Below are 22,943 nucleotides of genomic sequence, written 5' to 3'. Positions count from 1 at the left end.
ATGCAGTAAGTACAAAATATATATTTTCATGATGTTGGCCTATTTTAAACACCTTTTCTCATTTTTTTCATGTCATATAGTTTTCAAGAACCTTCCGTACAACACCTGTTTAACATATTTGATCATAATCAGAAACATATTTATGTAGTCACTGGACACCATTGGTGTATTTGGAGTTCCTTCTGCTTACATTTGCTTTGCACTTATTATTTATAGCGTGCTTTTGGATATCATTTAAGGCCATGGAACTATGTGTTAATTTGGACACAATAAAGCTACAACCATATTCTCAAGTATATATCTGGTATATTAAACCTAGTATAAATGTTGTCACTCACCTCCCCATCACGAGTCTCAATTGTTTTAATTACTACAGTTTTCCTAGTATGAACTTCAGGCATGGGTTCAGGTTCAGGAGCTGCACAGAAAACAGGAATCAGTATGATTTACATGGAAAGGAAAAAAGATATTTTGTTTACAGCAGTCAAGAAAATACTCAAGGCTAAAGCAAAGACATTTATATCTAAACACAGAGAGGCCTGTTAATTAAGATGCGAGCGGACATGATCCGATATAGCAGATTATGTCCGCTGCACAACGATAAATGCCGACAGCATACAATGTCGGCATTTATCATTGCACAAGCAGTTCTGGTAATTGGCCGCTAGCAGGGGGTGTCAATCAGACTGATCGTATAGGATCGGGCGGATTGATGTCTGCAGCCTCAGAGCAACTGGAGAAGTTATGGAGCAGCGGTCTTTAGCTCTTGTGAGCTGCTGGTGCAATGTTAAATGCGGAGAGCGTATTGCTCTCCGCATTTAGCGAGGTCTTGCGGACCTGATCCACAGTGTCGGATCAGGTCCGCAAGACCTTTGATAAATTGGGGCCTTAAAATCTTTTAAAATGAAAGAGTAAAATGTTTTTATTAGGATTTATTTTCTGACACATAATTTACTTGATAAAACAATACAAGTTTAAACTAAAAGTAAGGCTGAATTTTCTATTTCAGCAGCTTATTAATTTTCCCTTTAAAATAAACCGATGTAACATTTTAAACTGTCCGGTTTGAAAAAAAAACCTGGTTATTTCTAGTACACCGTGTAACAAGAAGCTATTTTTAGTGCCTCTCTGTGTCGCAGCAGTAATTTGAGCTTGGCAGTTGCGGTCACATGACCAGCTTTACTTCATATTGTTTCTAAGGCACCTCAGTAATTGAGGTGTGGGGTTGCCTGAGGTGTATTTTAGAAGTTTATTTGATGTTTATTAAATGTTTTTCTTAACTTTTCTCACATAAATTTTAGCTGGGGATCGATCCTAATTTGGGATAAAATTTAAAGTGAATTTTTTCCTTGGCTTATTTTAATTGAATATTAAAATCTTTGAAACTTATCTGTACAAGTTTATTTACGGTTTCACAACATGTCTGATATGGAGAAAGAGCCTTCTCTCATGAATGCATGCTTATTATGTTTAGATGCACACATTTTAGCTCCTATGCAATTTTGTTCTTGATGTGTCAAGAAAACCTTGCAAAATAAAGGTAACATTTTTGAGCCTAATGTCTCTCAGGATGATGCTGTTAAAATAATACCTCAGCTTTCTCCTGCTACGTCCCAAGCGTCAATGGCGTCACATGCAGTGCCCTGCAGTTCCTCTATAACTCCTAGTGGAGTTTATTTAAAAGCAGAAATTGCTGCACAGGTATCTTCAGTGGCATCTGCGGCATTAGCTGCCATTCTCAGATTACAGAGAAAACGCAAGAAGAAATCTAGAAATTCAGAAAGTAAGGCGCCTGTCCTCAGTTCTGCTTCCCAAGTTGCCCTTTCTCATAAGTCTGATGAGGAAGATACATCGGGACATTCTGAGGGTGAAATCTCAGATTCGGACAGTATAATTCCTTCTTCTGAGACTGAGGTGGTATCCTTTAGATTTAAGCTTGAACACCTTTGTGTATTGTTAAAGGAGGTTTTAGCTACTTTAGATGACTCCGACACCCCTGTACATTGTCACTCCTAACTTAATAGTTTCTTTGATGAACCTTCCACTTCAGAGGATTTTCCTGTGCCGGACCATTCTAGAGAGATTATCTCACAGGAATAGGAGAAACCAGGGGTGTCTTTTTCCCCATCTCCAATTTTAAGAAAATGTTTCCTGTCGAGGACTCCATTAAAGACCCTTGGTATACTGTACCCAAAGTTGAAGGGGCCATTTCCACTCTGGCTAAGAGAACCACTATTCCTATTGAGAAAAGCTGCTCTTTTAAGGACCCGATGGACAAGAAGCTGGAGGCTTATTTGAAAAAGATTTATGTTTATCAAGGTCTCTAATGGCAACCTGCGGTGTGTATTGCCACCGTGACTAGTGCGGCATCTTATTGGTTCAACGCCTTGTCTGATTCTCTTCAAGTAGAAACTTCCTTTGATGAAATTCAAGATAGCATTAAAGCTCTAAAGTTGGCCAATTCCTTTATTGCAGATGCCATTTTACAGGTTGTTAAACTAGGAGCTAAAACTTCTAGTTTCGCTGTCCTAGCCCGCAGGGCATTATGGTTGAAATCCTGGTCTGCGGACATTTCCTCTAAAGTCAAGCTTCTGATGATTCCTTACAAGGGCAAAACCTTATTTAGACCCAGTTTAGCAGAAATTATCTCTGATATTATGGGTGGAAAAGGGTCTTTTCTACCTCTAGATAAGGAGAATAGGCCTAAAGGACATCAGAGTAATTTTTGTTCCTTTCATAACTTCAGAGGAAAGCCTTTCCCTTCTTATTCCAAGCAGAAACAATCCAAGTCTTCTTGGAAATCCAATATGTCTTGGAACAAGGGGAAACAATCAAAGAAACCTGCGGCTGATTCCAAATCAGCATGAAGGGTTTGCCCCTGATCCGGGATCGGATCAGGTAGGTAACGTTGAACAAGCAATATCATCCAGCACCCAGGTCACTTGCACGCCACATAGGGGTACCACCACACCCTACTAGTAATACCAAGAAAAAGCCAAAAGATGTGGCATCCAAGCTCTGGTAAAAAATATCAAATTAGGGATTTCTTTACCTGTCATTCAAAATTTGTTATTTACCTTATTAAATGCCCATGTGGGTGGAGCTATGTTGGAGAGACCACTAGGCCTATTAGGGACAGAATCATAGAACATAAAAGTTCTATTAGGATTCATAATAAGTTAGCCCCTGTTGCCTGCCACTTTAATTTGGTTGGTCATGCAATTAATCAACTTCGCTTTCAAATTATTGATTTTGTCCTTAGACCTAGGAGAGGTGGGAACAGTGAACTTTTATTACATCAAAAAGAGCGTTTCTGGATATTTGAATTAGGTACGCTAGAACCAATTGGTTTAAATAGAGACTGGGATCTGTAAGTATTTTTGTAGCATTTTGTAGCACTTTATTCTCCTTTTGTTGAAGTAGAATTGTGATCTTTTTGAATAACTGTTTTCTAATACTTTATGAATTTGTATGAAACAATGATTTGACTAAAGGATTAATTATATCTCTATATTTTATGTAATCTCTTGCTGTATATAATATATGTATCATTGATTTATTTTTTAAAATGTAACTTTTTGTAATAATTTTTGTATTAACTTTTGTATCAGCTGTCTGTATATATGTGTGGTGACATTCTATTATTTATAGGTCAGGGTTAGGAAAGAGATAAATATACATAAACTAGGAAACACCTCTTTATTGCCCCCTGGTGGTGAAGGGTATATTAGGATGGTTTTCACCAGAATGTTTTATGCATGATTAAGGGAAGGTGTTCTCGAAACGTCGCCTGTGTTTGCTGTGCTTAAATAAAATTTATTCTACTTCACTAAATTGCTGCCACATCTTTTGGCTTTTTCTCGGATCAGGTAGGGGCAGACTTTCTTAGTTCTCTCAAGCCTGGATATGAGATGTCCCAGATCCCTGGACTGTGGACATAGTATCCTAGGGTTACAAATTGGAATTCAAGACTTTTCCTCCCAGAGGCAGATTCCTTCTCTCAAGATTATCTGCAGACCAGATAAAGAGAGAGGTGTTCTTGAAATGTATACAACATTTGATAGGGAATTAATACTAAAGAAAAGAGAAATGTTACAACCCAATGGGCTTAATAAGGATTTTGACTGGTCACTGTTCCTTTAAGGTGTACCTATGAAATGTAAATGTTGCACGATTCTGAATTTTTAATTTTATGTATAGATTTGCTTTAATTTTTCATATGGTTTTATTACAAATATTTTAAAAAATATGCATGTGATAAACACATGTATATTGGAAAACGTCCACAAGATGGCGTTATTGTTTAGCCTAATAATTGTCTGATAGGTATAAAAGGCACACCAGTACATAGACTCTCTGACATGACTAAGAACCAATTGTTGGTTTGAAACGTTGTTGCTGTTGGTGTACTATGGACCCTGTATAAGTGAATAAAGGTTTTTTACTTACAAGTTGGAGGCTGGAAATCCTTTTGAATTTTGATTATGATATTGGGATCTGGCTAATACCCTTTTCCATGCCCCAAAGTCTGGAGAGAGGTGCTGTCTTTCCCTGGGAGTTATTTGGGGGGTAGACTTTCTCAGTTCTCTCAAGCCTGGATACGAGATGTCCCAGATCCCTGGACTGTGGACATAGTATCCCAGGGTTACAAATTGGAATTCAAGACTTTTCCTCCCAGAGGCAGATTCCTTCTCTCAAGATTATCTGCAGACCAGATAAAGAGAGAGGTGTTCTTGAAATGTATCTTTCATCCCTGGGAGTGATAGTTCCAGTTCTAGTGCAGGAACAGGGTCTCGGGTTCTATTCCAACCTATTTGTGGTTCCCAAAAAAGAGGGAACTTTCCGTCCCATTCTAGACTTGAAGTGTCTAAATAAGTTTCTCAAATTTCCATCTTTCTAGATGGAGAATATACGCTCCATTCTTCCTTTAGTACAAGAGGGTCAGTTCATGACAACCATAGACCTAAAGGATGCGTATCTTCATGTTCCTATTCACAGGTACCATCACAGATTCCTGAGATTTGACTTTCTGGACAAACATTCGCAGTTTGTGGCCCTTCTATTTTGTCTACCCACGGCTCCCAGAATTTTTTCAAAGGTTCTGGGAGCTCTTTTGGCAGTGATCCATTCTCGTGGAATTGCTGTGGCACCCTACCTGGACGACATATTGGTTCAGGCACCATCTTTTAACTAGCAAAATCTCACACAGAGATATTGTTGTCTTTTCTTCATTCCCATGGATGGAATGTGAATCTGGAAAAAAGCTCCCTTTCCCCTGCTACAAGAGTAGTGTTCTTAGGGACCACAATAGATTCTCTATTGATGAAGAAAAATAATTTCCTCTTGCCTTTCTCTTCAGGCTTCTGTTTATCCTTCAGTGGCTCAATGTATGAAGGTAATCGGTCTGATGGTGGCTTCCATGGACATCATTCCTTTTGCTTGATTCCATTTGAGAGCTTTCCAGTTGTGCATGCTCAGACAATAGAATGGCGACCATGCGGATCTATCGCAGAGAATAGAGTTAGATCAGTAGTCAAGGGATTTTCTCCTATGGTGGATTTCTCAGGAACATCTGTCTAAGGGCACATGCTTTTGGAGACCTTCCTGAGTGATCGTGACCACGGACGTCAGTCTGCTGGGCAGGGGAGCAGTCTGGAACTCATTAAAAGCTCAGGGCCTTTGGACTCAGGAGGAGTCTGCTCTTCCCATCAACATCTTGGAGTTGAGGGCGATTTACAATGCTCTATTGGCATGGCCTCAGTTGTCCTCAGCCCAGTTTATCAGGTTCCAGTCAGACAACATAACCTCTGTGGCTTACAACAATCACCAGGGAGGAACTCGGAGTTCCTTAGCGATGAAGGAGGTTACTCGGATTCTTCAGTGGGCAGAGACCCACAATTGCTGTCTATCTGTCATCCACATTCCAGAAATAGACAACTGGGAAGCAGATTTTCTGAGCAGACAGACTTTTCATTCCGGGGTGTGGGAACTCCATCCGGAGGTGTTTTCCAGCTTAGTCCTCAAATGGGGGGGGTGCCGAAGTTAGATATCATGGCATCCCATCAGAGCGCTAAGCTTCCAAGGTATGGTTCAAGGTCAAGATAACCGCAGGCCGTTCTGATAGATGCTCTGGCGATTCCTTGGGTTTTCAGGTTGGCATACCTGTTTCCTCTGTTTGCTCTCCTTCTACAAGTCAGTGCTCGTATCAAACAGGAGAGGGCGTTGGTGATTCTAATAGCCCTTGCGTGGCCTCACAGGATCTGGTTTGCAGACCTAGTGGAGATGTCATCCCTCCCACCTTGGAGACTACCTCTGAGGAAGGGCCTCCTGATTCAGGGTCCCTTCCTTCATCCAAATCTCATTTCTCTGAAGCTGACTGCTTGGAGATTGAACCCTTAATTCTGTCTAATCATGGTCTCAAATCATTGAGACCATGATTCAGGCTCGCAAGCCTGTTACTAGAAAGATTTACCATAAGATATGGTGTAAATATCTTTATTGGTGTGAATCCAAGGGCTACTCTTGGAGTAGAATTAGAATTCCTAGAATTTAATCTTTTCTTCAGGAAGGCCTGGAGAAGGGATTGTCAGTCAGTACCCTGAAGGGTCAGATTTCTGCTTTATCAGTTTTACTACATAAACGTTTGGCGGATGTGCCAGATGTGCAATCTTTTTGTCAGGACTTGGTCAAAATCAGGCCTGTCTTTAAGGCTGTTGCTCCTCCTTGGAGCCTTAACCTTGTTCTTAAAGTTTTACAGCAGGCTCCGTTTGAGCCGTTGCACTTCATAGACATTAAGTTGTTACCTTGGAAGGTTTTGTTTCTTGTTGCTAGCTCTTCTGCTCAAAGAGTCTAGGAACTCTCAGCTCTGCAGTGTGATTCCCCTTATCTTATTTTTTATGCCGATAAGGCGGTTCTTCATACTAAGTTAGGTTTCCTTCCTAAGGTTGTTTCTAATAGAAATATCAATCAGGAAATTGTTGTTCCCTCTCTGTGTCCTAAACCTTCTTCTTCCAAAGAACGTTTGTTACACAATTTGGATGTTTTATGTGCTCTTAAATTCTACTTACAGATGACTAAGGATTTTCGCCAGTCATCTGCCCTCTTTGTCTGTTTCTCTGGGAAACGTAAAGGTCAGAAAGCTACTGCTACTACTCTTTCTTTTTGGTTACGAAGTATAATTCGTTTGGCTTATGAGACTGCTGAACAGCAGCCTCCTGAGAGAATTACAGCTTATTCCACAAGAGCTGTTTTCTCTTCTTGGGCTTTAAAAAAATTAAGCTTCCGGGGAACAAATATGCAAGGCTGCAACTTGGTCTTCTCTACATACTTTTATCAAAATTTTACAAATTTGATACTTTTGCCTCAGCTGAGGCTTCTTTTGGGAGAAAGGTTCTTCAAGCGGTGGTGCCTTCTGTTTAGGACTGCCTGTCTTGTCCCTCCCTATTTATCTGTGTCCTCTAGCTTGGGTACTGGTTCCCAACAGTAATTATTCAAGCCGTGGACTCACCATATCTTAGGAAAGAAAAAACATAATTTATGTAAGAACTTACCTGATAAATTAATTTCTTTCATATTGGCAAGAGTCCATGAGCTAGTGACGTATGGTATATACAATCCTACCAGGAGGGGCAAAATTTCCCAAACCTCAAAATGCCTATAAATAGACCCCTCACCACACCCACAATTCAGTTTAACGAATAGCCAAGTAGTAGGGTGAAAAAGAAAGGAGTAAAAAGCATCAACAAAGGAATTTGGAAATAATTGTGCTTTATACAAAAAAATCATAACCCCCATAAAAAGGGTAGGCCTCATGGACTCTTGCCAATATGAAAGAAATTAATTTATCAGGTAAGTTCTTACATAAATTATGTTTTCTTTGATGTAATTGGCAAGAGTCCATGAGCTAGTGACGTATGGGATAGCAATACCCAAGATGTGGAACTCCACGCAAGAGTCACTAGAGAGGGAGGGATAAAATAAAAAACAGCCATTTTTCGCTGAAGAAAATTAATCCACAACCCAAAATATAAGTTTATTCTCATAAATAAAAGGAAAAAACTTAAAACATAAGCAGAATAATCAAACTGAAACAGCTGCCTGAAGAACTTTTCTACCAAAAACTGCCTCCGAAGAAGCAAATACATCAAAACGGTAGAATTTAGTAAATGTATGCAAAGAAGACCAAGTTGCTGCTTTGCAAATCTGATCAACTGAAGCTTCATTCCTAAAAGCCCACGAAGTGGAAACTGATCTAGTAGAATGAGCTGTAATTCTCTGAGGCGTGGCTTGACCCAACTCCAAATAAGCTTGATGAATTAAAAGCTTTAATCACGATGCCAAAGAAACGGCAGAAGCCTTCTGACCTTTCCTAGGACCAGAAAAGATAACAAATAGACTAGAAGTCTTCCTGAAATCTTTAGTAGTTTCAACATAATATTTAAGAGCTCTCACCACATCCAAAGAATGTAAAGATCTCTCTAAAGAATTCTTAGGATTAGGACACAAGGAAGGGACAACAATTTCTCTATTAATGTTGTTAGAATTCACAACCTTAGGTAAGAATTTAAAGGAAGTCTTCAAAACCGCCTTATCCTGATGAAAAATCAGAAAAGGAGATTCACAAGAGAGAGCAGATAATTCAGAAACTCTTCTAGCAGAAGAGATGGCCAAAAGAAACAACACTTTCCAAGAAAGTAGTTTAATGTCCAAAGAATGCATAGGCTCAAATGGAGGAGCCTGTAAAGCCTTCAAAACCAAATTAAGACTCCAAGGAGGAGAGATTGATTTAATGACAGGCTTGATACAAACCAAAGCCTGAACAAAACAGTGAATATCAGGGAGCTTAGCAATCTTTCTGTGAAATAAAACAGAAAGAGCAAAGATTTGTCCCTTCAAGGAACTTGCAGACAAACCCTTATCCAAACCATCCTGAAGAAACTGTAAAATTCTAGGAATTCTAAAAGAATGCCAAGAGAATTTATGAGAAGAACACCATGAAATGTAATTCTTCCAAACTCGATAATAAATCTTTCTAGAAACAGATTTACGAGCCTGAAACATAGTATTAATCACAGAATCAGAGAAACCTCTATTACCAAGCACTAAGAGTTCAATTTCCATACCTTCAAATTTAATGATTTGAGATCCTGATGGAAAAATGGACCTTGAGACAGAAGGTCGGCCTTAATGGAAGTGGCCAAGGTTTACAACTGGACATCCGAACAAGATCCGCATACCAAAACCTGTGAGGCCATGCTGGAGCCACCAGCAACACAAATGATTGCTCCATGATAATCTTTGAGATCATTCTTGGCAGAAGAACTAAAGGCGGGAAAATATAAGCAGGTTGATAACACCAAGGAAGTGTCAACGCATCCACTGCTTCCGCCTGAGGATCCCTGGACCTGGACAGGTAGCAATCTAGACTAGTCATGTCAGCGTTCCAAGATTTAAGCCACAAAGCTCTTCTAGCTAAAATAGCTAAAGACATAGATTTAACATCAATTTTGATGATATCAAAAATGGCATCACAAATAAAATGATTAGCATGTTGAAGCAAGCGAACAATGCTAGACAAATCAGAATCCAATTCTTGTTGCGCTAAATTTTCCAACCAAAAAGTTGATGCAGCTGCAACATCAGCCAATGAAATTGCAGGCCTGAGAAGATGACCTGAATATAAATAGGCTTTCCTTAGATAAGATTCAAGTTTCCTATCTAAAGGATCTGTAAAAGAAGTACTATCTTCCATAGGAATAGTAGTACGTTTAGCAAGAGTAGAGATAGCCCCATCAACTTTGGGATCTTTTCCCAAAACTCTAAAGTAACTGCTGGCAAAGGATACAATTTTTTAAACCTTGAAGAAGGAATAAAAGAAGTACCAGGCCTATTCCATTCCTTAGAAATCATATCAGAAATAGCATCAGGAACTGGAAAAACCTCTGAAATAACTACAGGAGGTTTATAAACAGAATTTAAACATTTGCAGGTTTTAATATCAAGAGGGCTAGTTTCCTCCATATACAATGTAATCAACACTTCTTTTAACATAAAACAAATATAATCTATTTTAAAAAATAAGTATTGTCAGTGTCAATATCTGAGGCAGGATCTTCTGAGCCAGATAGATACTCATCAGAGAAGGATAATTCAGTATGTTGTCGGTCATTTGAAATTTCATCAACTTTATGAGAAGTTTTAAAAGACCTTTTACATTTATTAGAAGGCAGACAAAGCCTTCTGAATAGAATCAGCAATAAATTATTTTAAATTCACAGGTATATCTTGTACATTAGATGTAGAAGGAACAGCAACAGGCAATGTACTATTACTGATTATCTGCATGTAAAAGTTTATCATGACAACTATTACAAACCACAGCTGGAGAAATAACCTCCACAAGTTTACAACAAATGCACTTAGCTTTGGTAGAACTGTTATCAGGCAGCAGGGTTTCAACAGTGATTTCTAAGACAGGATCAGATTGAGACATCTTGCAAATGTAAGAGAAAAAACAACATATAAAGCAAAATTATCAATTTCCTTATATGGCAGTTTCAGGAATGGGAAAAAAATGCAAACAGCATAGCCCTCTGATAGAGAAAAAGGCAAGAGGCATATAGGAATGGGGCTTTAAATAATGAAAATATTTGTCGCCAAGAATGACGCACAACACAAACAGAATTTTTTTTTTGCGCTAACAACATCTGGAAATGACACACTTTAGTCATTGAAGACGCAACCTTGTGAAAGGACTCAGCGTCAACTAAGACGCCGGAAATGACGAATTTGCATCATCGAACGTAACTTTGCGCCAAAAATCTTGCGCCAAAAATCTTGCGCCAAAAATGACGCAATAAACTTTAACATTTTGCGCCCTCGCAAGCCTAATTCTGCCCGCAAATTTGAAAATGACAGTCAATTGAAAAAAGTATATACCCCAGGTAAGAAATACATTTTCCTAAAAAATGCATTTCCCAGATATGAAACTGACAGTCTGCAAAAAAGGAAATATACTGAAAACCTGAATCATGGCAAATATAAGTACAACACATATATTTAGAACTTTATATAAATACATAAAGTGCAAACCATAGCTGAGAGTGTCTTAAGTAATGAAAACATACTTACCAAAAGACACCCATCCACATATAGCAGATAGCCAAATCAGTACTGAAACGGTTATCAGTAGAGGTAATGGAATATGAGAGTATATTGTCAATCTGAAAAGGGAAGTAGGAGATGAATCTCTACGACCGATAACAGAGAACCTATGAAATAGATCTCCCGTGAGGAAAACCATTGCAATCAATTGGTGATACTCCCTTCACATCCCTCTGACATTCACTGTACTCTGAGAGGAATCGGGCTTCAAAATGCTGAGAAGCGCATATCAATGTAGAAATCTTAGCACAAACTTACTTCACCACCTCCATAGGAGGCAAAGTTTGTAAAAACTGAATGGTGGGTGTGGTGAGGGGTGTATTTATAGGCATTTTGAGGTTTGGGAAACTTTGGCCCTCCTGGTAGGATTGTATATCCCATACGTCACTAGCTCATGGACTCTTGCCAATTACATGAAAGAAACAACATTTATGCTTACCTGATAAATCTATTTCTTTCCGGATATGGTGAGTCCACGGCCCCACCCTTTATTTTAAGACAGTTGTTCTTTTGACTATAACCTCAGGCACCTCTACACCTTGTGTTACTCCTTTTTCTCCATTTCCCTTCTGTCGAATGACTGGGGGTTGTGGGTAAGGGAGTGATACTTAGCAGTTTAACTGTGTTGCTCTTTGCCTCTTCCTGCTGGCCAGGAGTGATATTCCCAACAGTAATTACTCAAGCTTTGGACTCACCATATCCATAAAGAAAGAAATTTATCAGGTAAGCATGCATTTTGTTTTTCCTTCATTACCTTAAAATGCCTCTCAACGATATTCCCACATACCTTCCTTAACGATATTCCCACATACTGCTAATATGTACTAGTATGGCTGCTAATGCACCATAACGTATATACCCAACAATAGCAAATATTTAGACTACAGATGACAAATCCTTATTATTAATGATATGCTCATAGTAACAGAAATACTAGAGCTTCCTAGTTACTAGTCCATTGTAAAATATATGTAAAACTAGCAGAGTAGAGTAAGAAGCCAAATTTCCAAAATACACTACATTTAACCAGTTTGCTTATCATCACACAGACGTAGTCCTTTGAATATGATTATGTATATTTTTCTAAAGCCACTATAAAGTTGCTCTTTGTTGACCAGTTATTACAATTTTGCTACCCTCTTGCAGGGCACTTCTGTGTACAGAATGACAGGAAACAGGTGATTTTATGGACACACAGGATAGCTGGGCTTCAACTGCTGAAATACAAGGACTGTTAGATCTTACCACTGAAATGTTGGGAGTGAAGACCAAATAAATTATAGAATACAATGTATAAAGCTTTACACTTTGCACTTTTTATTCTAAGTTTACTAGTGTATAAAGTACAGCACATTTAGATGGGAAACATTGTAACAATGAGGAATATACAAAGGGCAAGGTATCAAATGAGAAAATGCTGATTTAATTTATTGCCCTCTTATCCCGAACTATAGAAAACACACTTAAGTGAGATACCGAGCGTATAATGATGTAAACTATTTCAATTTCCATATGAACCTTATATTAGCAGCTTATTTGAAAAATTAGCTTTAATGAACCTACATTGTTTTATATTTTACATCAAATTTAGAGCCATGTAAAGTCAAAGTGTAGTGGGGTCTTTGTAAGTCAATAAAACAAGTACAGTAAACAAGAGAATGTAATTGACTTACCCGGACTTTTAATACTAAGAGATGTAAAGGAGTGCACAGGCACAGAAATCCTGAAAGAAACAGACTGAGGTTAGAAAGATACAAACCACAGAACTACACTTTTATCAACAGTCTTTTTCTTTAAAAGGATACGAATCCCTCCAAAAATTCGTATATGATTCAGATAAAGCATGTGATTTTAAACAACTTTTCAATTTACTTCTATTATCAAATTTGCTTCATTCTCTTGGTATCCTTTGTTGGAGCAGGACCTGTGCACTACTGGGAGCTAGCTGAACACATATGGTAAACCAATGACAATAGCTAGCTCTCAGTAATGGACTGCTGCTCCTGAGACTACCTAGGTATGCTTTGAACTAATTATACCAAGAGAATGAAGTTTACATAATAGAAGTAAAATGGAAGTAGTTTAAAATCACATTCTCATGAAAAAAGCATTTTACTTTACATGCTTGATTTAGAATGCAAAGTAGACAGATTGTATTTCCAGTCTTGTCTGTATTTTGGGACGTAATGATGTCTATTTAATGTAACTGAATCTAGAAGCAAGGCCTCTAATAACAATAAAGGGAACAAACAGTCGGCTAGATTACAAGTTTTTGTCGGTAATGGTGTGCGGTGCTAACGCACAGTTTTTCCTTATCGCTCACCTACAGTAACGCTGGTATTACGGGTCTTTAGAAACCCGGCGATAGCCACAAAAAAGTGAGCGTTGAGCAGAATTTAGCTCCACATCTCACCTCAATACCAGTGCTCCTTACGGTAGCGGTAAGCTGGCAAAACGTGCTCGTGCACGATTTCCCCATAGGAATCAATGGGGCAGAGCCGGCTAAAAAAAAAACTAACACCTGCAAAAAAGCAGCGTTCAGCTCCTAACGCAGCCCCATTGATTCCTATGTTAGGTTTTATTAAGGGGGGATTGGGTGGGTTTTAGAGTAGGGTTTGGTGTGTGGGTGGTGGGTTTTAATGTTGGGGGGTATTGTATTTTTTTTTTACAGGTAAAAGAGCTGATTACTTTGGGGCAATGCCCCGCAAAAAGTCCTTTTAAGGGCTATTTGTAATTTAGTGTAGGGTAGGGTTTTTTTTATTTTGGGGGGCTTTTTTATTTTATTAGGGGGATTAGATTAGGTGTAATTAGTTTAAGCAAATTGTAATTATTTTATTATTTTCTGTAATTTAGTGTTTGTTTTTTTCCGTAATTTAGTTTATTTAATTGTAATTAATTGTAGTTAATTTAGGTAATTTATTTAATTCTTTGGAAATTAATTATAGTGTAGTGTTAGGTGTAATTGTAGCTTAGGTTAGGTTTTATTTTACAGGTATATTTATATTTATTTTAACAAGGAAGCTATTAAATAGTTAATAACTATAATAACTATTGTTAGCAAATCAACACAGCTATACAATACAAGAGTGATACAAGCAGTGCTTTTGTTATAATCGTGTCAGAGCAATTAGCTACAAAACATCTCTCTATCACAACGACACAATTATAAAGTAACTTATAAAGAATCTTGCAAAAGCATATTACCACTATAACCAGTACATTGCAAGGAAGGTGTAACACTCCTTTTCAAATAAAATAATAAAAACTGAGATCAAGCTGAGTTCTAACCACCCTTTTTAAACCCATTTATTGGTAGATTAAGCAGCCAAAATATATATTTTCAAGCATAGAAAACAACTATATATTACATAAGATCTAACTAAACATTTTATGAGATCCTAACAAAGATTTACTATAAAGCACAAAGGATCTTAGAATTAAATGAGATCTTAAGAAACCATCAGATATATATATATATTTTTTTTTCAAACTGCCAGAGAGTGCAGCAAACATTTTGGTAATATATGAAACAAAGCTGTCAGTATATCTAGACAGCAGTTGAAACAGTAATAGAATTTAGGTGGTCACTCAATTGTGGTTATAGACTGGCAGTATTGCCTACTTCATACCAAATATAGCATTTAATCCTCTGAATAAGCAGTGATAAAGGATTTGCAAAAACTACATTACATAAGTGTAATACAAGTAACAAGATAGAACACAAATCAGATATTGCTATATGCAATCCTAGATCAGCTCTAAACTGTGCAACTTTGTGTTTACCTTAAACACTTAGTAAAACTATGCCAAGTCTAACTTAGAAGCTTAAGAAAAGAAACAACTTATTTACTACCACAGTGGTACAAGCTCTATATACATAACATAAATACCTAGAGGGTCAGATTAAAATAGATTCTCATAGATACTACAGACCTAATACAAATTCAATCACTTTGAAAGGTATTACAACCACTTTGTGTAATTATAGAATATTGGATTATAATCAATCCGACCAAATCCTGTGTTTTTAACACTGTAAATATGTTGATTGTGTTTGTATTTTTGTTTTTGTTTTAAATTACCCAATAAAGGTTATATTTTAAAATTTGTAAAGCACTCCTTCTCTCCATATATTCAGTCTCTATCCAATTTATGCCATCCATGATTGAGGGAAGAGTGCTACCCAGGTGTACAATTGTTTCAATCCTCAGATTGATTTTTTTGTGTTTTATAATAACTATTGTACCTAGTTAAAAAAATACAAACTTGCCTGTAAAATAAAAATAAACCCTAAACTAGCTACAATGTAACTATTAGTTATATTGTAGCTAGCTTAGGGTTTATTTTATAGTTAAGTATTTAGTTTATAAAAATTAATAATTTATTTAATAATAGGAATATTTATTTAGATGCATTTAAATAATATTTAAGTTAGGGGGGTGTTAGGGTTAGACTTAGATTTAGGGGTTAATAACTTTAGTATAGTGGAGGCAAATCCCATTGAAAAGATAGGATACGCAATTTTGTGTGGATTTGTGGTATGCTCGAGTCGCGGAAAAAAAGTGAGCGGTACACCTGTACTTGTAATACCAGCGGGCGTTAAAAAGCAGTGTTGGGACCTCTCAACAATGCTTTTTAAGGCTAACGCAAGACTCGTAATCTAGGCGAGTGTTTCTATTGCTCATGTTTAGTCCTCCTTACCTGCTCTCCTCTCCTTCCAGCAGTTTTCTGTAAGTTGCAATCTCAATATCTAGTGCCATCTTAACATTCAGCAGATCCTGGTATTCCCGCAGGTGACGCGCCATCTCCTCCTTCATATGTTGTATCTCCTGATCTAGTCTTCCAATTGTATCCTGGTAGTTAGCTGCCTCCACCCCAAATTGATCCTCCAAATCCTTCATCTGACGTAACAGAGATTCATTCTGGGAAAAGGCAGACAGGACATAAGACCATATTTATCTCTACTGCTTCTTGCACCGAAATATCCAGAACAGAGTAAACACATAAGGCAAAAGTGAATTCATAAAGGATAGTTTATTTCTCATTATGAGCTTTTGAAGCAATGGGTCAGATTACAAGTGGCGCAATATTTAGCGCTTTTGCTCGCAGTCGAGCACCGCCAGAAGTAAACTTTTAATTACAAAAGTAACTTGAGATATCGCAACATTGTGACTTCTCCCCATAGACTTTATATACATTTATACACATATAAACGCATAACACATAAATACACATGTATACATACATACTTTTTATTTTTATTATTATACTTTATTTATAAAGTGCCAACAAATTCCGCAGCACTGTCCAAGGGTACAAAAGATAAAAGTACAAATAACAATATTTTTATTTTCCAATGCAGAAAAGGATTCTGGGTAAGATATGCAAATGAGGTTCACAATGACACACTTTTTTACTTCAAGTCTGCTTTTACGCAGACTCCCTTTACGCCAACGCATCGCTGTTCACACAGTTTATAAGCTTAGCTAGGGTTAGTGCGTAGTGGAGGATTTTAAACTCACTTTTTGCCTCCCCCTAATTTTAAATGTTGTATTTTGCCCAGAAATCAACTTCACCCAGCAGTGATTCAAACCTTCTCCCAGCTGATGAGTGGCAAACACCACGAAACAGTCTGTCCTGGGATGGTTCTGAATCACTGCACTAACCCTAGCTAAGCTTATAAGCTGTGTGAACAGCGATGCTTTGGCGTAAAGGGAGTCTGCGTATAAGCAGACAAAATAAAAAAGTGTGTTGTGAACCTCATTTGCATATATTGCCCAGAATCCTTTGCTGCATTAGAAACAATGTAATTCAGAGGTTTTCTGTGGGAAAAACAAGCCTTCTGGCCTGTCTACATTTGTTAATGAACTACACAATTAGTTATTTTCTCTATATTTTGTGCGTAGTGGGAGATTTTAAACTTACTTTTTGCCTCCCCCTAATTTTAAATGTTGCTATATATATATAAATATAAATATATATTTAATAGATTAAAACTGAAGAACTCCACTATTTCTCCTTCTCTCCTTTATTTTAGTGCACCTTCCGCTTTATGCTTGAGCAATAGCCAGGAGCTGAGTTTTTCAGAGTCTGTAACATGTAAGATTTAGCGAGACTGCACCTATCTAATCTCCAGATGTCCAAGTCATCTGCTTGTGCACAAACATTTACTCTGCACTTGTAATATGAAAGTAAAAATAGAAGCGCTATGGAATGTACTCCATAGCACTACAAAGATGAATATAATTATATCTATGGAGTTGCAATAGTCTAGATGGGAAATGATGAGAGAGTGGATTCAAATCGTTGATTTGTGCCTTGTGTGAGGAAGTGGTGAATTTTGAAGATGTTTTTAAGGTGGAAACAGCAGGGATAGGAGAAATACTGGATGCGAGAAGTGAATGAAAGATCTGAGTCAAGTGTGACCCCCAAGGAATAGGGCATGAGGGGTTGGGGTAATGATGTTTTTATTGGGGTGGTCAAGATTTTGGAATAAGGGGAAAATAAGAAGATAAGTTTTAGAGAGATTTAACTTAAGGTATTGAGTGGGCATGCAGAATAAAATATTAGAAGGACAGTTAGTGACACGAGTTAGCAAAGCAGGGTGGTTATGGTGCAGAGAGGTAGATTTATTTGAGTGTCATAAGCATATAAATGAAACTGAAACTCTGGATACTTAATTAAGGAACTTAAGGATGAAGTATAGTTTGAAAGTGAAGGGGATTAAGAGCAGAGACTTCATGTACCCCAACAAAAAGCGGTAAAGAAGGAGAGGATGTGTCAGAAAAGGATATAGTAAAGGTACAGTTAGACAGGTAGAAAGAGAGCCATAAGAGTCGCAAATACCAAAGGATTGGAGGGTTTGGAGCAAGAGAGGGTGACCAGTAGCACCAAGGGTTGCAGAAAGATCAAGAAGAATTTACAGAGATAAATGGCCTTTACATATTGCTGTAAGTAGGTCATTAGTAACTTAAATGACTGCAGACTCTGTGAAATGTTGGGAATGAAATCCAGATTGCAATGGGTCAAGGAGGGAGTTTGATGTGAGGATGTGTATATACTAGCCTTTTTCTAGAAGTTTTGAGGCAAAAGGGGAGTAGGAAATAGGGCGATAGTTGGGGGGAGGGAGAAGTTTTTTTTTGAGGATAGGTGTGACTAGTGCATGTTTAAAGGATGAGGATGCTGAGGGAGAGATTGAAGATATGTGTGAGGATAGTAAGAGACGGAAAGAGCAAGGTTGTGAGGGGATGGGATTGAGTGGGCAGGTAGTGAGATAGGAGGATCATATAAAGGGCATTAACTTTATCCTTAGTAATGGTCAATCAATGGAGCTAAATTTGTGTCAGTGGCTTTTGGATGTTTGCATACAGTTGAGGGGGTTGGAAACTAGTAGTACACTGAGACATGATTTCGTTTCTGATGAAATTGATTTTGTTGTTGAAGTGGATAGCAAAATCTTGAGCTGAGAGAGAAGTGGTAATAGGAGGTGGGGGAGGGCGGAGAAGGGTTTTGAAAGTGGAGAACAGACATTTTGGATTTGAAGAAAGGGTAGAGATAAGAGTAGAGACATAATCCTGCTTAGAGGCAGGGGAAGAATAGTAGGAGTGCAAGATTAACTGAACAGCAAAACTTTATTCATAGTCACTCAGCAGTGCAGGAACATCTGCGTAGGTAGCGTGCCAGGGCTCAGGATGAGTGTGTGATTTGTGAGCTATGGTAAGAAGAGCCAAATTATCAATGACTGATGTAAGAGTGGACTTGCAGTAACAGATAAGATGGATAAAAGCATGAAAAGGAGGAGATGGAAGGGAGCAAAAGGTTTGAGAGATGTTGTGGGACTTATGAATTAATGCTTCTGTGGAATTCGATGTGAGTGTTGAGAGAGTAGTAGGGAGCGATATTGCAAGTGAGGAAATGGAGGTCAGAAATAGGAAAAAAGGAATTTGTGAAGTGTGAGAGAGTAAATTGATAGCTGAAATTCATATAAAGGGAGTATCCATCTGTGTGAGTGGGGGAGTCAGTCCATTGTGACAGACCGTAAGAGGAAGTGAGCTCAAGAAGTTTTGTTGTACCAGGGCGGTGGGACTGTTAACAGGGAGGTTTAAATCACCAAGAATAAGGTCAGGGGTGTCTGAGGAGAGGAAATAAGGTAGCCAGTAGCAAAGTAATCAATAAATAATAATAATTATGAGCTTCTAAATTAGTAATACATTTTAAAATTCCATCTTTTAGGTGCAACAAAAATAAACCTATTTTAAGTGTTTGTTCCTTACATATTTTTATTTACCAGGCCATTGGTAAGTTTACTCACCGATCCTTTTAGCCCTTCAATTTCACAAGTCAGGCTCTTGATCTGGCGCCGGGATTCATTCATTTCCTGTTTAGCTTGACGCAGAGCCTCATTATTCCGATTTGCAGCAGTTGACAGGTCAGCAAACTATGTAAAAAAATGTCAAATGTTATATTTGGTCTTAAATAAACAATTCTAAAATATTAACACATTGTTTGCTGAAGAACTTTGTAATCATGATGTTTGAACCTAAAATGTCACCGATATAAAATAAAATTATTGATGGTATCTTATCTCTTGTATCATGATCATGGGCCACAAAACAGAGCTACAACAGAATTTATCTGACTACTACTACTATACATGTTAGAACCAGGAATAAAATCTTATCAGTATTTTTCACTGAACAGCAAATGTGAAGGCAGAAAACTGTCTGTTTCTGTGCTGCAACACAGGGATGCCATGTTGCCAGACCCTTGTTTTGAGTAAGCTGAAACAACGGTAAAATCATAGCTAAAGCAGTTCTCCTTTTAGTGTTGAGCTATATATATATATATATATATATATATATATATATATAATAGGTACAGTACAATGTGCCCCCTTGTGTGAAAAGGTTGGCGTAGTGAGTAATGCAACAGATGTTAGGTAATTTTACATGCTAACAGATGAATAGCAGAAATTTCACAAACTGACTTTTGGCAAAGGTGGCATCTTGTCACAGGGCCATGTTTAAGCTCACTTTCGTACAATGTTTGTCATTGGTGACTTCATGACTATGTGCTAATTTTTATTCACCTGTTAGCAATGGGTGTGGCTGAAACACCTTAATAATTAGTAGGGGTTTATACATACTTGTTGCCATTTGATGTATGTGTAAGTATAGTACTTTAAAAAGGACTATATTAAAATATGTAGACAATTTCATTAGTTTGCGCCAATTTATATTTTTAGTTTTAATGTTGTGTAAGGTGTTACCACAATGCACCTTGCAATCAAATGTGAACCGCCCATAAATGTTGAAGGGTAAAAGGTACATAGGTTTCTGTGGGGCTCAACCAGCTATAAGCTTATTATTAAGGGGACAGTCAACACCAGAATTTTTGTTGTTTAAAAAGATAATCCCTTTAGTACTCATTCCCTTGTTTTGCATAACCAACACAGTTATAAAAATACACTTTTTACCTCTGCCTTTTTACCCTACTGCTCCCTTATTTCAGTTCATTCTCACTTGCCTAGAGCAGTTATAATCTAGCCATTAATGTCTCATCACCAACATGCTAGTTACATAAATACTCATTTATGTAATACAGTCAAGTAAATAAATAAATTGTGATCTTAACTAGATTATTGAGTGACCTTAATTAGATTAGTGTGGTGCATATCACTGCCATTTTCACAATACAGCAGGCTCTTAGTGACAATCATGGAATATTTTGACTCAGCTACTTAATAGGCTTTGTATATTTTAACCACCCAACATTACAATTTAAAAAATAGTGACTGGGAAGCAGAGTCTGAGGATATCTCTATTTATGTTTGGGGTGGTGCATGGTCATGGCTCAGTAACTTAGGGGTAGTCTGTGGTAGTGGCTGGGTACTTCAGAGGTGGGCAATTGGTGTGGCTGGGTACTTCAGGGGTGGTCTGTGGTAGTGGTTGGGTACTTCAGAGGTGGGCTATTGGTGTGGCTGGGTACTTCAGGGGTGGTCTGTGGTAGTGGCTGGGTACTTCAGAGGTGGGCTATTGGTGTGGCTGGGTACTTCAGGGGTGGTCTGTGGTAGTGACTGGGTACTTCAGAGGTGGGCTATTGGTGTGGCTGGGTACTTCAGGGGTGGTCTGTGGTAGTGGCTGGGTACTTCAGAGGTGGGCTATTGGTGTGGCTGGGTACTTCAGTGGTGATCTGTGGTAGTGGCTGGATACTTCAGAGGTGGGCTATTGGTGTGGCTGGGTACTTCAGGGGTGGTCTGTGGTAGTGGCTGGGTACTTCAGAGGTGGGCTATTGGTGTGGCTGGGTACTTCAGGGGTGGTCTATTGGTGTGGCTGGGTACTTCAGAGGTGGTCTGTGGTAGTGGCTGGGTACTTCAGAGGTGAGCTATTGGTGTGGCTGGGAATATCTAGATCATAATATGGCACATGGAAAGCAGCAGAAAAAAAAGAAAAGAAAAAATACATTTTAGTGTTTTAACTGGAAAAGGCTCTAATATTTCATCTTTCTTTAGCTTTGGTTTAAGATTTTGTTCTTATCTGGTGTATTTTTCCAGGCACATTGTTGATTGGATTCTAATTTTGTTGCCGCTATACCAGCGTCTTCTATACCTTAGATTTGTACCAATCCTCAGATTCCTGCAGATTTTTGGCTGCTATGGACTCATACTGAGTTCGGATTTCTCTCAGTGCAGCTGTCAGGTCGGGCTGTTTCGATGCCTCAATTTCCATGTGTATTGGTTGTACTTGCACTGTTTCCTGCACATCATTAAGTTCCTGCAAAACAAAAGAAGAAATTACAAATGTTTAAGTGTAGTTTAACATATCACTTTGTGTAGATCAACAGATTGTTTCCTGTTATAATAAAAGATAATTTTTATTAAATTATTCAGTGGCACATAACATAACCATGCACAAAACCCCAATAATAAACCCTTTCATTACATATTTTTCCTTTAATAAAAGGTTTAATAATAGAAGTTTTGTTTTATAATAAGATTATGTCTGGTTCATTTGTGAAAATCATCAATCAAAACTGAGACAAACATTTTACCAGCCCAGCAATGGCCCAGATCATAAATGGAGCACTATTGATAGCACAGGGTTCAATATCAACATTGCAGAGCTGCGCTAAGTATAACAAAACACATGTAAAACATTTTAAAATAAAGTATAATACTCATATATTTTACATATTAAATGTAAAATGTATGTTTATTAATGAAATAAATGTATATAAAGTGTTTGAAAGGGATATGGTATATGATAAGGTGTTTGACTGGGAAGCGCTCCCAGTATACTGTATATATATTAATATGTGTGTGGATTGGTATGTGTTTATGTATACAGTGAGTAAAAAAAAAATATTTGATCCCTGCTGATTTTGTAAATTTGCTCACTGACATAGAAATGTTCAGTCTATAATTTTAAGGGTAGGTTTATTTGAACAGTGAGAGACAGAATAACAACAAAAATCCAGAAAAACGCATTTCAAAAAAGTTATAAATTGATTTGCATTTTAATGAGAGAAATAAGTATTTGACCCCTTTGCAAAACATGACAGTACTTGGTGGCAAAACCCTTGTTGGCAATCACAGAGGTTAGACGTTTCTTGTAGTTGGCCACCAGGTTTGCACACATCTCAGGAGGGATTTTGTCCCATTACTCTTTGCAGATCCTCTCCAAGTCATTAGGCTGACGTTTAGCAACTTGAACCTTCAGCTCCCTCCACAGATTTTCTATGGGATTAAGGTCTGGAGTCTAGCTAGGCCACTCCAGGACCTT

The 22,943-nt window shown here is 37.8% G+C and overlaps 1 protein-coding gene across 2 annotated transcripts in view; it reads right to left on the bottom strand.

The window, feature by feature from the left end:
• PRPH (peripherin) overlaps positions 1-22,943 on the bottom strand; it is a 47,571-nt gene that overhangs the window by 2,113 nt on the left and 22,515 nt on the right. For both annotated transcript variants that reach the window (XM_053704958.1, XM_053704959.1), the window contains exons 4-8: positions 21,771-21,935; positions 19,475-19,600; positions 15,865-16,085; positions 12,837-12,886; positions 339-418 (exon numbers count right to left, since the gene is read on the bottom strand). In XM_053704958.1, the coding sequence (XP_053560933.1) occupies positions 339-418; positions 12,837-12,886; positions 15,865-16,085; positions 19,475-19,600; positions 21,771-21,935 (642 nt within the window). The remainder of the gene's footprint in view (positions 1-338; positions 419-12,836; positions 12,887-15,864; positions 16,086-19,474; positions 19,601-21,770; positions 21,936-22,943) is intronic.

This window comes from Bombina bombina, chromosome 3, assembly GCF_027579735.1.
Source record: "Bombina bombina isolate aBomBom1 chromosome 3, aBomBom1.pri, whole genome shotgun sequence".
NCBI lineage: Eukaryota > Metazoa > Chordata > Amphibia > Anura > Bombinatoridae > Bombina > Bombina bombina.
This window is presented reverse-complemented; position numbering and strand designations above follow the sequence as displayed.